Source organism: Taudactylus pleione, unplaced genomic scaffold, assembly GCF_031769625.1.
Source record: "Taudactylus pleione unplaced genomic scaffold, aTauple2 ptg001575l, whole genome shotgun sequence".
NCBI lineage: Eukaryota > Metazoa > Chordata > Amphibia > Anura > Myobatrachidae > Taudactylus > Taudactylus pleione.
This window is the reverse complement of record NW_028285972.1, coordinates 96141-111665: the sequence shown is the minus strand read 5'-3', so window position 1 is coordinate 111665 and position 15525 is coordinate 96141. Positions and strand designations below refer to the sequence as shown.

The following is a 15525-nucleotide window of genomic DNA, read 5'->3' as shown; positions in this document are numbered from 1 at the left end:
CTAGCTACAGGAATAATTCCAGAGGACTGCAAAAGAGCGAATGTAGTCCCACTGTACAAAAGAGAAAGCAAGGAAGAGGCAAGCAACTGCCGGCCAGTAAGTCATACTGGCCAGAAGTTGTAGAATGTCTCAAATCCAGCAATTTACAGGATCCCAAACAGCATGGATTTACTGGGGGGGGAGATCATGTCAAAACAAATCTTATTGACTTTTTGGACTGGGTGTCTAAAGTAATAGATCAAGGGGATGTAACTTATCTAGACTTTATTGAGGCTTTTGGCACTGTCCCACATTGCAGACCATTAAATAAACTCGAAAGCATGGGATTGGATTCTAAGATGGTTAAATGGATAAGATCGTGGTAGCAGGATAGAACAGAGAGAGAGTAGTAAATAGAGTGCATTCACAGGAGGGAAAGGTTACCAGTGGAGCACCCCAGGGATCTGTACTTGTTCTTGGACCAGTGCTTTTTAATATCTTTATTGGTGACATTGCAAATGGTATCGAAGGGAAAGTATGCCTTTTTGCAAATGACCCAAAAGTATGCAACAGGGTTGACACAAATCAAATTGATGATCTAGGTAGACTAGAGGAATGGTGAAGAGAGTGGTAACTACAGTTAAATGCCAAGAAATGTAAAATCATGCCCTTTGGTCTTAAAAACCCAAAGGCTAAATATATTATTAACAACACAATAATGGGCACTACTGAGGAGGAAAGGGTAAACTTTAAGGTAAGTAACCAATGCAACAAAGCAATGAGAAAGACAAGTCAGATGCTTGGTTGCATAGGGAGAGCAATCACTAACAGAAAGAAAGAAAGAAGTAATAATGCCACTGATAGGTCATTGGTATGGCTTAATCGAGAATACTGTGTTCATTCTGGAGACCATATCTCCAGAAGGATATAAATGAGACTGTACAAAGAAGGACAACTAAAATGGTGCATGGCGTAAATCACAAAACTTGTCTGGAAAGATGAAAAGATCCTAACATGATAGAAACTTTGAAATATATCAATGGTTTTAACATGGTGCAGGAGGGAGTCCTGCTCTTGGGTTCTTGCTTTTAAAACTATTGTCTTTCATCTCTAAAGTACCTAGAAGCTATTCCTTAACACTCTCTTCATCAATAAACAAAGGGCGATTTAGATTTGTACGCAAGTTGGCCATTTTCACCTACATTGTCCTAATCCGCCAGCACTGCCCCTATTCATATGTTTGATTTCTACCACATCAGGATTATCAGTGTGCACTTGCACCAGGTCAATCTTTGGTACAAGAGATCAGTTGTATTTACACATATGCACAACTCTGCACTGCCCAAAATTCCATCAACATGTACTCAACACAACCACACTAAACATACCCAACTTGCGAACACTCCTTTACCACCCAGATATGTCCCTCCAGTTGCATGTGAAGATGCTACCAAATTGTGTAAGACTCTGTATCGCTTGTAGGTACATGCACTCGGTTACAGAGCACACAGAGTGCAAAACACACAAGATGTGTCCACAAGACAAACTTCAATGCAACTGTGTATCTACCCCAAAGTGTGACTGAACACTTAAATTATACTTAAATTATACTAAAAGATCCTTCTCTTACATTTGCCCCTCAGTTATTGGAGCATATAAGAGTTTGGACTGTTTAATTCTGGTTGGTGTTTCATTCCCAAACTTTCTTCTCCTAAACCACTTCTGATTAACTCTTTGTTATGAATCCCAAAGGCTTCTCCGAGTAAGTACCCTAGAACCCGGCCAAATAAGGTCTTCCACCTCTCACAGCCACCCATTGTTCCCTTAGAACTAGAGACATTCACCAATACTTAGGTGGTTGCCTGGACTTAATACGTGGGGTCTGATGGGATCCACAACTTACGCGAGTGTCTGATGGGATCCAGTGGTAAGGTGAGGAGTTTGAAACAGGAAGTATCAACGAGGCAACCAGAGATCCGATGGTGTGGCTGGAGAGCCGGTGAGGTGGCTTGAATGCCGATGTGTAAGAAGGTTTAGCTTTGAGAGCCGATGATGTGGCTTAGGAGCTGATGGTGCGGCTTTGAGCCAGTAGCAGAAATAAGTCAGTTGATCGTGCGGCTTTGAGAGCCAATAGTGTGGCTAAGGTGCTGACGGTGCGGCTTTGAGCCGGTAGTAGGAGTTGGTGTATTTGAGTTGTGGTTTGTGAGCTGATGAGGCTTTAGAGCCAGTACCCAAGTTGGTGTACTTGAGATACTGCTTTCAGAGCCAATGGTGCGGCTTGAGAGCTGGTACACAAGTTGGTGTACTTGAGATGCGGCTTTAGTAGCCGATGGTGTGGCTAGGGAGCCGTGGCTTTGAGAGCCGATGGTGCGGCTTGAGAGACGGTACACAAGTTGATGTACTTGCGACGTGGCTTAGAGAATCAATGACAGCATGGATGCTGCTGGTGCGGCTGGAGAACCAGGACACAACGTAGCAAGAAAACACAGAATTCTGACCATGCAGCAGAGCCGAGAGAACCAAAAGGAATGCTATAGTCGGCGAGGCGGCAAATGCCAGTGTGCACAAATAGAGGGAGGAACTTTGGATAACACGTGACCTCCTGTGGCATGCAGATCGCCTAGCAACTAAGGGAACCACGACTTGTAACACTCTTAAGAAGAATGTGAAGTGAAACTAACTTTATTTAGTTGACTAGAAGGGCTATGGTCCAGAATACATATCATGGATTAAAGCCACTGATGTAATTTCTCCTATTCCTGTCAAGTCTCTCCACTTATGATACTCACTGAACCTAGAGCATTCCTGGAGTTTATTCAGATGAGGGGATACCGGGCCTGATTCAGAGCCGCTCGTAAGCGGCCGTTCGTTCGCTCCAAGCGATGTTCGCACAACGGCACATGCGTATGGGTTGTAATACGCATGCGCGAACCAGTCATTGTGGTCGGAAATTGTGTGCTCGCAAAATAGCGAATGCCTGCTAATTTGAGTGACAGAATGAGGCGTTTGTGGGTGTTAACAGGGGAAGGTGCTTGAAAACGGGGGAGTGGAGATCCGAACGCAGGCGTGCCAAACGGTCAAAACGGGCGTTTTAAGGGTGTGCGTAATTAACAAAGCAGCGTCATCGACCACGTCACTCGGTTGTCTCTTAGCCTGAGCTGCTTGCATGATTGCGGTAGGAAAATGCTACCACAAGCACTGTGAGCAGTTCATACGCCTTTCGATGTACTCGATTAATCTAATAAATAGCGGAGATGACGTAGGATGCGAATGGCCAGGGGGCGGTTTTTAAAAAATAGCGAGCGCATGTTTCGTTCGCTCGTTCAGACATAGAGGCGTCAACAGACCGCAAAGAGCGAGCGCTCTATTTAAATATCCGGCCCCTTTTTCTGAACGAGCGAGCGCAAATAGCGTCCGGCTCTGAATCAGGCCCACCATTCAATGCAGTCCTTGCCAGTATCCCTGCTGGTCCTTCGTCTAGTCCTTCTGCCAAAGACACTCCCTTCCTGTTTAGGCTCATGTCCCACCCTTTCCTGTACTTCCTATATATGATGTGCAGCATCCTGGTACCCAGGCATGTAATACTTTCTTAGACACTGGGCAGATACAAAATCAACATTATCGCATTCAGGCTCTCCTACTATAAACAAACAGAATAAAAATACTATATAATTGATGCTACCTAAAGTGGACATGTTAATTATAGCAACACCCTTGCCGGTACCAATGCAGTAATAAGATATGACATGTAGTATTACATTTTCTATACAGAATAAAATCACACTACTGTAGGACTTCCAGACTAGCTCAGTGAGTAATATCTGATATCACATGCTATTATTATCACCAGGGTTCTCGCAATCTTAAGTGATATCTCCACTTGAGAAAATATTCTAGGAATTTGCAAATTTTTATGGGAAATAATTAAATTGTGGCTAATTACAAGGAACTTAGCAACATCACAGCACAGAATTTAAGTGGAAAGGTATTTTTCTTTCTTTGCCAGAGAAAAAAATACATTCCACGGCTCTAGAGCTGAAATAATCTCTTTATTTTTCTAATTCGTCCCTTTGAGAGTTGCTGAACTTTCTTACTAGAATTTTAATTCTAACAGAAGTCCACTATATAAACATAAAAGAACTGGTTAGTAACGGTTGACATGAAAAAGGCTTTAAGATAAGTGAATAAGTGAATAAGTGTAGTTTTAAGTTTTATGAATTAATATTGCAAGATCTTCCTTTACAGATTGTACAAATATGTTGGTATCTTAAATTAGACAAATAGGGTCTATATAAAGAAAATAAAACATTGTTAAGAAACAATATTTAAAAATCATACCTAATAAAAATTTGCAATCCACCTTAAAACAAAGTGACAGTTACCATATGTATTGGATTGACATATATGATCTGTTGTTGCACTTAATTATTAGTCTGCAATCTCTTTATAGATATCAATGTAAAAGAGGAGGAACACCTTAGTACAAGAATAACTAAGTAAAACTAGTCAATTTCATAAAGTTATAATAAATTGCCATGTTGAACGGGATGTAGTCATCATAATGTCAACATTTTTAATGTTGACACAACATTGTTGATAGTTATGATGTCATTGTTCAAATGTTGACATTAAACATGTTAGCATCTGCAGAATGTCGACTTGTTCACAATGTCGAATTCTGCATGGACCGAAGTGTTAGGGTTAGGACGGGGGGGTTAGAGTTGGGTTGCAGAATAGGAGGGTTAGGGTTAGGCACTAGAGGGAGGGTTAGGGATAGGCTGTGAGAGATATGGTTTGGGTTAGGCACTAGAGGGAGGGTTAAGGTTAGGCTGTGGGAGATATGGGCAGGGTTAGGCGCTAGGGGAGGCTTAGGGGTTAGGATTAGTGATACTCTGCCAGATGCAATACAGGATCCCCCAGAAGTCATCAGAATGTCACTGCCGGACCCGGAAAACACTGCTGGAGACGTCAGATCAGGTAAGTCACCACTAGACCTCCAGGAACGTTTTGTCAACATTAATCATGACTACATTTTATTAATGTCAACATGATGAATATTGACGTGGGCAATGTCAAAATGCCAAGAACGTTGACATACTGCATGTCAATATTACAACCATGTCGACATTCTCATGTCGACATTATGAATGTCCACAAAATATACCACACCCATGTCGAACGACATGTATTTGTACATGATATATTCTGCTGGTTTTATTTCCTGGATATTAAAACGCAATCCCATGAAAATTGGATATAAGAAGCAGATTGGTAGTGATATTTTTTTTATCCTAGGTGTGATTCTGTCTGCTACTAATTACTGATAACCCTCCAGATATTACAGTGTCATGTTACCATTATGTCAACCACAGTCACATGACTTATGATGTATTGAACAGGGTTGGTTTGAATTGCACATGACCTGAAAGCTAAGAGTGTTTGTTTTATTTAACAGTTATTTATATGGTGCGCATACAAGTACCTGTTTTCAATCTAGAGAGATTTTGAAAAGGACATAATGATTTGTAAAAGAATAGCTAAGAAAATGCTTTTTAAAGAAAATAACTTCAATGTGGGATTGCTGACTTAAACAAAAACAGTTGGAGGAAATAATCTTGTGGGTTGAACTCATATTCATGCAGCCCATCACAGTCACTAGAAATGAAAACTATAAACTATACGATGTGTGACCCAGCAACGGTCCAATCCAATGTAACGATGCATGGCGCGCGATCCATTGTATGACAGTGCAATGTATCATTACGAGCTGTATGTAACAGCACCACATTGTTCACTGCATCGTCCTATCTGATGCGCAGAATAGCAGATGGGATGATGCAATGAACAACCCTTGTGATCGAGCATATACAATATACTACAGTATGTGTACAATATATCGTTCCAATCTGCGTCAGGACGATATATATGTACAATATATTGTATAGTGTGTACCCAGTTTAAGGCCTCATCAATTTGTTGTTCCTAATGAATTCTCATACAGTAGCTATTGGTTCAGTCCACAAATTTATGGTTAAGGCCACAAAATGACTGACTTTCTTGTGTGTGACAGTATACTTTAGTTTTTAATAAAACATTTAGGAATAATTTAGTGTAGACACAAAATCTTATTACTAGAACTGGGTGTGGCTATCTTGCAGGCTTAGCTTGATGTTTGTTATATTCCATTGTAAACTGCTATATCAGTGGTTCCAAAACTGTGCACCGTGGCATTCTGGGGTGCCTTGGGACACTTGCAGGTGGGCCTCAGATTGGTGGTGCAGCACCAAATCCAATTATTTATGGTAAATGTAATATATGGACAAAAAGAAGCGCCAACCTGTCCACCACCATTTAAGTGTCACGACCCGGGTTTTGCGGCGTGGAGGCTTGTGGTTCTTACCGGTGAGGGCGCTGTGGCGCGGTCTTTCTGGCAGGGGAGCTGGTGTGTGGAGACTGGCATTGCATGTACGCAGAGGTCTGCCAGCGTTGGGCCATCCAGCCAAGGGTAAGTCTAGTGGCGTCTCCGCGTCACGGCTGTCTGGGAGCCACCATGTTGTCTTTGGCCATGTGACATGGCAGGCCAATTGTCTGCGAGTCACCAGCTTTCTCTGGCCTATCACGATCTGTTACAGTGTACTTAAGGGTGTTTGGAGCACCCTGTAGTTGCCAGTGCAACGTGTTCACAGCGTCAGCTGTGAGAGAGTTCTCTGAGCTCCTGAATCCTGTGCTCCAGTGCTTGCCCTAGCTCCTTGTCAGCCTCCGGCTCCCTGCATAGCCTGCACCACTCTGCCTTGCCTTGCACTCCACTGGGATCAGCCTGCACGTTCCACCAGACCCACTCCTGCCTGAACCTGCCTCCTCAGTTAATCCATTCCTGCGCAGCCCTCATCACAGCATTACTGGACTCCCTTTTCAGCCATCATCACAACATTACCGGATTTCCCTTTTCAGTCATCATCACAGCATTACAGGATATCCCTCTCAGCCACTATTCTGCATAGCAGGATATCCCCTTCACTCTTACAGTCTATCTGGATTCACCTCATTCATCTCTGTCACTGATCTGGACATTCGTTTATTCCCACTCACTACAGTTCCCTCCTTCCCTTCTGCCACATATATTAGTTTGTTTATTACTGGACTTTAGTTTATCTTATACCACCCCGGATCCACAACAAACACAGGGCCTGATTCAGACCCGCTCGTAAGCGCTGCGCGCTCGTGAGCGGGTCGATGTTTGGCCACTGCGCTTGCGCACACCGGACCCGGCTCCGACTTGCGCATGCGTGAGACCCCGCTAGCGATGGGCACTCCGTCGCATCGGGTCTCGCACTAAAAGGGGGCGGCTGTCGATTTTGATTGACAGCTTGCCCCGTTTTGGAGGCGGGCAGGGGGGGGTGGCTGGCCAAACGGAGGTGTTCCCGATGGAATGCCTGCCGTTTGGGGGCAGCCCCACTGACATCACGAGTGATGTCAGTGGTGAGCTTCCAGCTCTATTAAGAGCCAGAAGCTCACTGGGGCTTGTGGGAAAGAGACTTTACCACAAGGGTCTCGTCGCAAGCCCCGATGGTCAAGACTATCGCGACCATCACCTGGCCGCTCGCAATAGCTGTGGGTGGTCACCCACAGCTATGCGAGCGGCCAGGAGGCCGCACAAAAAAAAACCCTGATTCAGAGTGAGCGCTCTTTCAGAGTGTCCGGCTCTGAATCAGGCCTTCAGTCTCTAACTATAAGTGGACATAAGGATGACAGGTAAGCACAATTCACTTTACTAGTTTACTATATTTTTTCTGAATTTCTCAATAACAAACTTTTGGCTATGGGGTATCGTGAAAACAGTGCTGATACACTAGGGCGCCACAGTTTGGGAACCACTGTACTATAATAACTAGCTGTTTCTCACATCTTTGCCCACGATTAAATTGCTTCTGCCAACAGGGAGCCTCTTGTGACTCCCGGGAGAGCAGGAAAGTATGCTTCGCCCACCACTCACACCTATGTCACTGTGTACCATGTGCACAGACTATCCTATTCAAGTGAACGTGGGACCAGAGCACCCCATAGCGGCCGGGCACATGCTGCCACACCTATCTCTTGCATTGATTATGTCAATAAATTTTGTGTTTGTTATTGCTCAGCTTTAACTTGATAGATCGATATGAAACAAAGTGCAGGTTATGTCTAGGAGTTTCCACTACAAAATGATGCAGTTTTTATTAAAATTAATTCAGTAGTTTTTTCAAAAAAGAGACAGACACAACATTATTATATTATAAATATAGATAAGTATTATCATGTACAAAAACAGTTAACTTTACATCACTTATTTATTCCAGTCATAACCTGAAAACCCCAAGATGTTGTCAAAAGTATTTTTTTTTTTCAATGAAAATGTCCATTTAGCGACATTTCTGTGCCTAAGGCTGCTTCTTTGTCTCTGCCCTGCACTAACTGATATGTAGAAAGGAGGCAGGAGTTCCCATAACTGATCTTACACAAAGCATTTCCTTTTCTGTGAACATTTAATAGGTCAGTTTCCAGACAAATAATGTTTGTCCTATGAATGCAGTTATTTAACATTGGTCAAAATACCTTTATTATAGCAACTACATTTTTAGTACTATTATTATACCTAGCTGTTTCATAAACAAGATAAGAGTACAGCTAATGCTCCAAAATATTGTTTTGTGTGTAACGCAGAGTAGGAAAAGGAAAGCGTTGTGGGCACAGACTGTAACGCTAGCATGGAGGCTCACATTGAATTCTTGGTACCCAGTAATCTATTTAGGGGAGCTAACAAAATGTTTTACCCTGTAATTTCTGCCTCTGCCCGACGCTTTGGGTTACACTTATATTCACCGACTCTTAGGGGGGAATTCAATTCAGCACGATGATGAATAGCCACGGGAGGGAGCTCCCACAGCTATTCAGTTCAATGTGCTGTGTGCCTTGTCGGGAAGCAGGTAAGTCAGAGAATGCCGGTTCTTGCGACCTAACCTGGGTGTTAAGGCGCGGTAACCGTCATTTTCCAACCACAGTGCTGGGCGTGCGGCTGTTAGCGCCACGCTAAGCTGGCAAACAGCTGCGTGCCTGCCACTTTTGTCAGATTTCAACTCGCAACCCCAGGGGGGGTGCGAGAAGAAATCCTTTGCCCGTCCAAACAGCACATTGAATTGAATAGCCGCGGGAGCTCCCACCCGCAGCTATTCTCCATCGCACTGAATTTAATTCCCCACTGTAAGCTCTGAGTCTACAGACATAACAGCCTCAGAAAATCTGAATGTAAACAGTGCTGTGTAATGTCAGATGGAAGCTGATTGGATAGGGGCTGTAGCTAGGTGTGTAATGTCAGATGGAACCTGATTGGATAGAGCTGTAGCTAGGTGTGTAATGTCAGATGGAACCTGATTGAATAGAGCTGTGGCTAGGTGTGTAATGTCAGATGGAAGCTGATTGGATAGAGCTGTGGCTAGGTGGGGCAGAGGTAGAGAACAGTGGGGTAGATGTATGAAGAGTAATAAATGACCAACCAATCAGCTCCCAACAATCATTTTTCAAACACAGCCTGTAACATGACAGTTAGGAGCTGAGTGGCTGGTTGTTTACCACTCTGCACTTTATCACTTTCCAGAGCTTCATACATCTGCCCTGTGTCTAGAGCCAATATTTAATTAGAAGAAACTACTCCTCGGGTGTTGGTCAATATATGTAGTCTTTATGGCTGTTCCTACAGCTATAAATGCCAATGTAACTACTATTGGGAAACCTAATAGTGAGATGAATGGAAAGAAAGTGCTTCAGAGAAGCCTACTCAGTCCTGTCTCGTTGCAGTGGTTTCTACAGGCAGCAGGTGACATACATACTGTACATGTATTATGTATATCATTCATCTGAACACGGGATCCCTATCGGGTGCCTCAATAATCACAGTTTACTGTACATGAGGAGCATGCAAACACACAAGCATCTGTAGAAATACCAGCACCGTCGTGTCTCTGCTATAGGACCCAGAGGTGAGCGAAGAGCAGGGGCCTGTAAGGCTAGAGTTGCATCAGGCCTTTAACCAAATTTTTCTGGGAGGCTGGGTTGCAGTGTGTGTGCTGGGACCACCCCTGGGGAGTGGTCTGCCCGGGATACTGATTAAAAAAAAGCCAGGGAGGAGGGGGGATGTGGAAAGTGTGACCGGATGGAGCTGGTCACTGGTGATGTTGGCTGGGCGGACTTGCGGCCGGATGTGCGGGATGCTCTTATCACTGATGGTCCCTCGTGGAAATGGGGATCGACGGTGGAGACACCCCTGGCCAGGAGTGAGTTGCTGAGCACGCCTGGGAGCAGGGGGGGAGAGAGGCTGGTCCGGGGTGGAGCCGGTCACAGGAGGTGTGAGCGGTGCGGACCAGCAGGCGGGTGGGCTGAGAGCTTTCTGCACTGGTGGTCCCTGATGGGGATGGGGATCTTTAGTGGAGGTCAACCTGGATCGGTGTCAGGTTTGATGTGAGGGTCTCCAACGCATTTCGGCACAGGTGCCTTCTTCGGCTCAGCCCACCTGCCTGCTGGTCCGCACCGCTCACACCTCCAGTGACCGGCTCCACCCCGGACCAGCCTCTCTCCCCCCCTGCTCCCAGGCGTGCTCAGCAACTCACTCCTGGCCAGGGGTGTCTCCACCATCGATCCCCATTTCCACGAGGGACCGTCAGTGATCAGAGCATCCCGCACATCCGGCCGCAAGTCCGCCCAGCCAACATCGCCAGTGACCAGCTCCATCCCGGTCACACTTTCCACATTCCCCCTCCTCCCTGGCTTTTTTTTAATCAGTATCCCGGGCAGACCACCCCCCAGGGGTGGTCCCAGCACACACGCTGCAACGCAGCCTCCCAGCGGCTCACCCATCCACACCTCTGGCTCCGCACCACCAGCGGCATGACCAAGAGCTAACTTCAGCTGCATACTCCGGTCGCTGACCTCCGCAGACCAATCAGAACAGCCGTGCACCTGCAGCACACCAGCAACACGCTGATCCAGCTCACCAACAAACCTGCAGCTTCCAACCTATCTGCAACGGTCGCAACGTCGACCTACATCACCATAACAAAAAACCTACCGGTAGGTAAGTACTGCCAAGACTCACACCAACACCGCGGGACGCCGCACAGGTGTTCCAACCCACTCTGCATATCCCCCCACCCCCCAAGACTTCCTAGACTGTCGACCATAGGTCCAGCAGGGGTGACGTGCAAGGTCACTGAACCGCACTGGAAGGAGCCCCCTAAAAGGGTCCACCTACCTCCCCAGTCTCATCACCACCCATCACTGAACCCCACCCACCTGCCCGGGTTCTTAACAGAGCAGCATTGTGACTACTCAATAAAAGATTTTGCCCCAAATTACTGTGTCTCGCTGGCCTCATTTTGATCCTATTCCATTCCCCTTTTCACATTACTCCAAACTACACTCCATACCCAATCACACATCCTCACTCCCAAAACACCACCACCACCAGAAGAAACTTTCTAATTAACACCACTCACAAACACACACAAGTCATCACCATCACCACTACTAGCAGGAAGAGCGCACCTTACCCCCCCTACCCCCATTCGTTTTCAGTGCGGGAAAGGTACTCCCACACAAAGGTGCAGCACCCCGAAACCACAACACACCAGCCCCTGGTCAACGAGAGCGCAGTTCTACCGCCCATCTTCACAAGAAAGTAATCCACCCTTGACAGCCAATCTATGTCCCCTGTAAGAATGAAGACATGGAATACAGTAAAACATACAAGCAGGAGAGGTGTTCCAGCCATAGCCCAGGAGTGCGCCCATAATGAGGAAGCCTGCAGTGGTGCTTTCATTAAAGGGGATGCATTTAAATAATGGCTATTTTCTTGATATAAATATGTGAACATATAAATGATTTGTATTTATCTAGTTGGTAGGACTAAGTAATAATCCTTGTCTTCTAAGTGCACACAATTTATATACAAAGGGTTATGCTTTTGCATACGAGCTGTGAATGTGTCATTGCAGTTGTCACCTCAGGGAACAGAAAATAGAGCACTGTAACAAAATCTAAATAAATGATAATATGTCAATGATAATAAAATGTTAAATAATCAGAGCCATGACAGATACAGGAATTTTACCTGCACCCAGGACCCTTGCACCCAAGGCATCTGCCTCCCTTGCCTAACCAGTCTCCTGGCTCTGCTAGAAGCAGAGTGATGGTCATGTTCCCTAAGCCTAGCTGCTCCTAAGAAAACATACATATAGGTGTTCAGCCTGCATTTCCCCATGGCTTGAGCTGTATTCCATTCAACAGCCATTGAACATACGATGCTTGGTAACGAAAGAAAACACATATTGCATATAGAATCTAGTATTTGTCAAGTACTAACGCTGCATTGCCCTGCCAACAGCCCTTCAATCGCCATAGGAATAATCCCTTTTTTAAATATCTACTTGAGCTGCATTCAACTCCATTATATGGTAGCTCAATGCAGGCTGAGCCCCTATGTGCAGATGCCCTTCCTCAGCTGCCTCTGTTACCTAATTATAGTCCCTCTCCTGAAGATATACCAGGCATAATACATTGTAGATTATTGAGGGGCAGTGGTGTCAATAGTTATGCTATTACATTGTTCCCTCACATTTACCAGTAAGTAGATAGTAATAATTTGCACAGTCATTATTAATACTATTTTCTGTCACCAGTTAACACTTATAAATAGTTACACTAGCCTGACAGCTCTAATTTGGCTTTGGGATTATGTTACTTACTGTATGCCATAAATCTTACTCAAACTAATTAGATCAAATATTACACTCTTTGTCCTTGGTTTTCTCAGTTGCCAACTCTGTAGAATTCTGCCTAGGCTATTTATCATATACACATATTTTTTTAAACTAATCAAAAACAAAAAAATGCACATATAACACATTACATGAAATAAAACATTGCCAGTGCTCGCATTATGGAAAAACATAGGGCAGATTCCAGCACTAGAATAATAGGTTAGGAATTGGGGTGTAAATATCCTCTTTTATTACATACCATCCAAGGAAAGCAGTGAGTCGTAAACTTTGCACTGCACTTGCCCAGTGCTCTGAGAAGCACATGACATCCACAGGCCCTCGTACAGTCCTACTGCTGTGATAATCGCATCTCCGGCATATGAAGACTGCTTCCACTGAGGTAATGCTGTGGTGGAGATGATCCCTATCCATCCTCCCAGAGCCAGAAAATAGCCAAGAAGCTGGATTCCTGAATTTGCCATAATGAGGTTTTTTTTCCTTAAATAAAGTTAAAGTATTTCAAATTAGACAAAATGTATCCACCCAATCTGTAATTTTAGGACAGATGTGGGTGAATGCAACTATCTTCAGTTACAAGAAGCCACTTTCCCTGCAGAGTGGTGAAACCAGAATGACACAGATCAGTAGCAATTCATGGCAAGGGTCTCCCAGGCTGAGATGTGGATGGGATAATTGGATTTCCAGAACTTCATGTTTACACTTGACTGAGTCTCTAGGACACTCAGGGGACAAAGTGGTCATAAAGAAAAAAAATACCCACACTAATGTCTACATGTGTAAGCAGCTTTCAGAATGCAAGGGGGCTGGTTTTTGGATTAATGGAATTCATAGTAACACCCACAGAGTAAAAGGCAGGAAACTTGGAATTTAGAATTAACACATTGCACACCGAAGAGAGCTGGACTGTACTCTTGTTATAAAATGTATATATGTATATATATATACTGTATATAATATATTAATTTAATCAGGGGCAACCACAGCACATGTATACAAATCATCGATCCTGGACCAAAGGAAAAAAAAAGTATAAGTACTGCATGTGTGTATATATGTATGTGTATATTTATATATGTATTTGTATATATATATATATATATATATATATATATATGTAGGCATGGCTGGCTCTACCATTATGCAACTTTAGGCAGCTGCCTAGGATACTGGAATCTAGGGGGGGTGCCACTGAGTCTGCCTATCACAAAATTAAATTGGACTTAATGCTAGTGGGACAGCTGTGGAATGTATATGATTGGGGTCTGGGAAGTGGGTATTGGTGGTGGTTAGGAGCAGTAGGCTGATGTTTTGCCTAGGTTGCCAAAAAACCTTGTATCAGCCCTTTATGTATGACACAATATACCTGGACTCTGCCATCTCCGTGGCTTCAAGGAGCTGCCACACGTGTGTGGCTGCTCTGATTACAGCCCATTCAGAACTCCAGGGCAGCCCAATGAGACAGATACAAAGCAATCTGTCTCACACAAAAAATGTAATAGTAATCAGTGTGTTTGTAGAGATGGATCGGCCTGGCAGGGGAGGGTTTCTAGGTACTCAGAAACCCCCCCTGCATGCACCACTGTTAATATATAATATTTAGTAAGTGTCGAGTTTAAAATCCAGACTGCATATTTTTCCCGCCAATCTACTAATCTCTAAACCACACTTTAGAGAGAAAAGCCATCCCGATTTTCCCCCATTAATAGTATACAAACCCCAGATTTACTAAATTGCATTCCTGCCGACAAGCCTGCCTAAAGCAAAAACCTGCCTCTGGCAGGCGTGTATGTAGAAAGCACTGCTGTGCTTTATTTGTATTGAAAATTTGAAAGTTCTCAAAATGTAAAAAGGAAAATGGCAAGGGGTCCCTCCAAAATTGATAACCAACCATCATACAATACATTCCTATTCACTCTAATATACATGAAGATGGACACTGTGGCAAATAAATTCTAAGCAGAGGTAGTTCAATAGGGCAGGGGCCGTGTCAGCGGTACATATCCTCAGTAGAGCTACTGCGCATGCGCCAATCTCTGGTAAAATGGCTCATGTGCATATCTCTCAAACATGGCACTTGTGCCATGTTCCCGGTGATATTTGTGGTGCCGACAGAAATGTAAGTATTGTAAATGGGTGCAGGGTGTGCAGTATGGGCCCCTCTGTACCAAGGGGTGCGTGGGCCCTGCACACCCTGCATCCATTATAGATATGCCCACTGAGGCATTCTAAGTAAGAGAGTGAGTGGAAAATAAAGACCAAAACTAAGTGATTTTAAACATTTCATTGTTTTCTAAATTATTGTTAGCAGTAGCAGGGTTAATTTAGTCCCTAATGTAGTGTGTAAGTCAGTAAATATGAAACCTCACTATGGGCGGGATCACATTTGCATCACATTTGCGATGCCATACATACTGTCCATTATCGGGTGCATACCGGCGATAATAAGAGCTGTGCTTTGCGATAGAGGGACTTCCGGGTTTCTGACCCAGAAGTCCCTCTAGCGTTTCAGGGGGGAGCAGGGAGAGATCCGATTGGATCCTTCTCCGGGGGCATCCTGAAAAGAAGCCCATAGGCTTCCATTGGGTAACGCCATCTAAAGATGCATTCCGGTGCTTAGTACATATGGGAAATGTGGTAAAGCCCCCCAAAACTGAATTTTCTGGCGCTCTACCGCATTTCTACCCTTAGTACATCCCGCCCTAAAACTTTACCTAATCTAAATAAGGATTATTCAACT

At 44.4% G+C, this 15525-nt stretch overlaps 1 protein-coding gene across 1 annotated transcript in view; it reads right to left on the bottom strand.

Moving 5' to 3' along the window:
- CLDN19 (claudin 19) overlaps positions 1-13552 on the bottom strand; it is a 41099-nt gene extending 27547 nt beyond the window's left edge. The window contains exon 1 of the mRNA XM_088464099.1: positions 13027-13552. Within this exon, the coding sequence (XP_088320225.1) occupies positions 13027-13249 (223 nt within the window). The 5' untranslated portion in view covers positions 13250-13552. The remainder of the gene's footprint in view (positions 1-13026) is intronic.
- Between the last annotated feature and the right edge of the window lie 1973 nt (positions 13553-15525).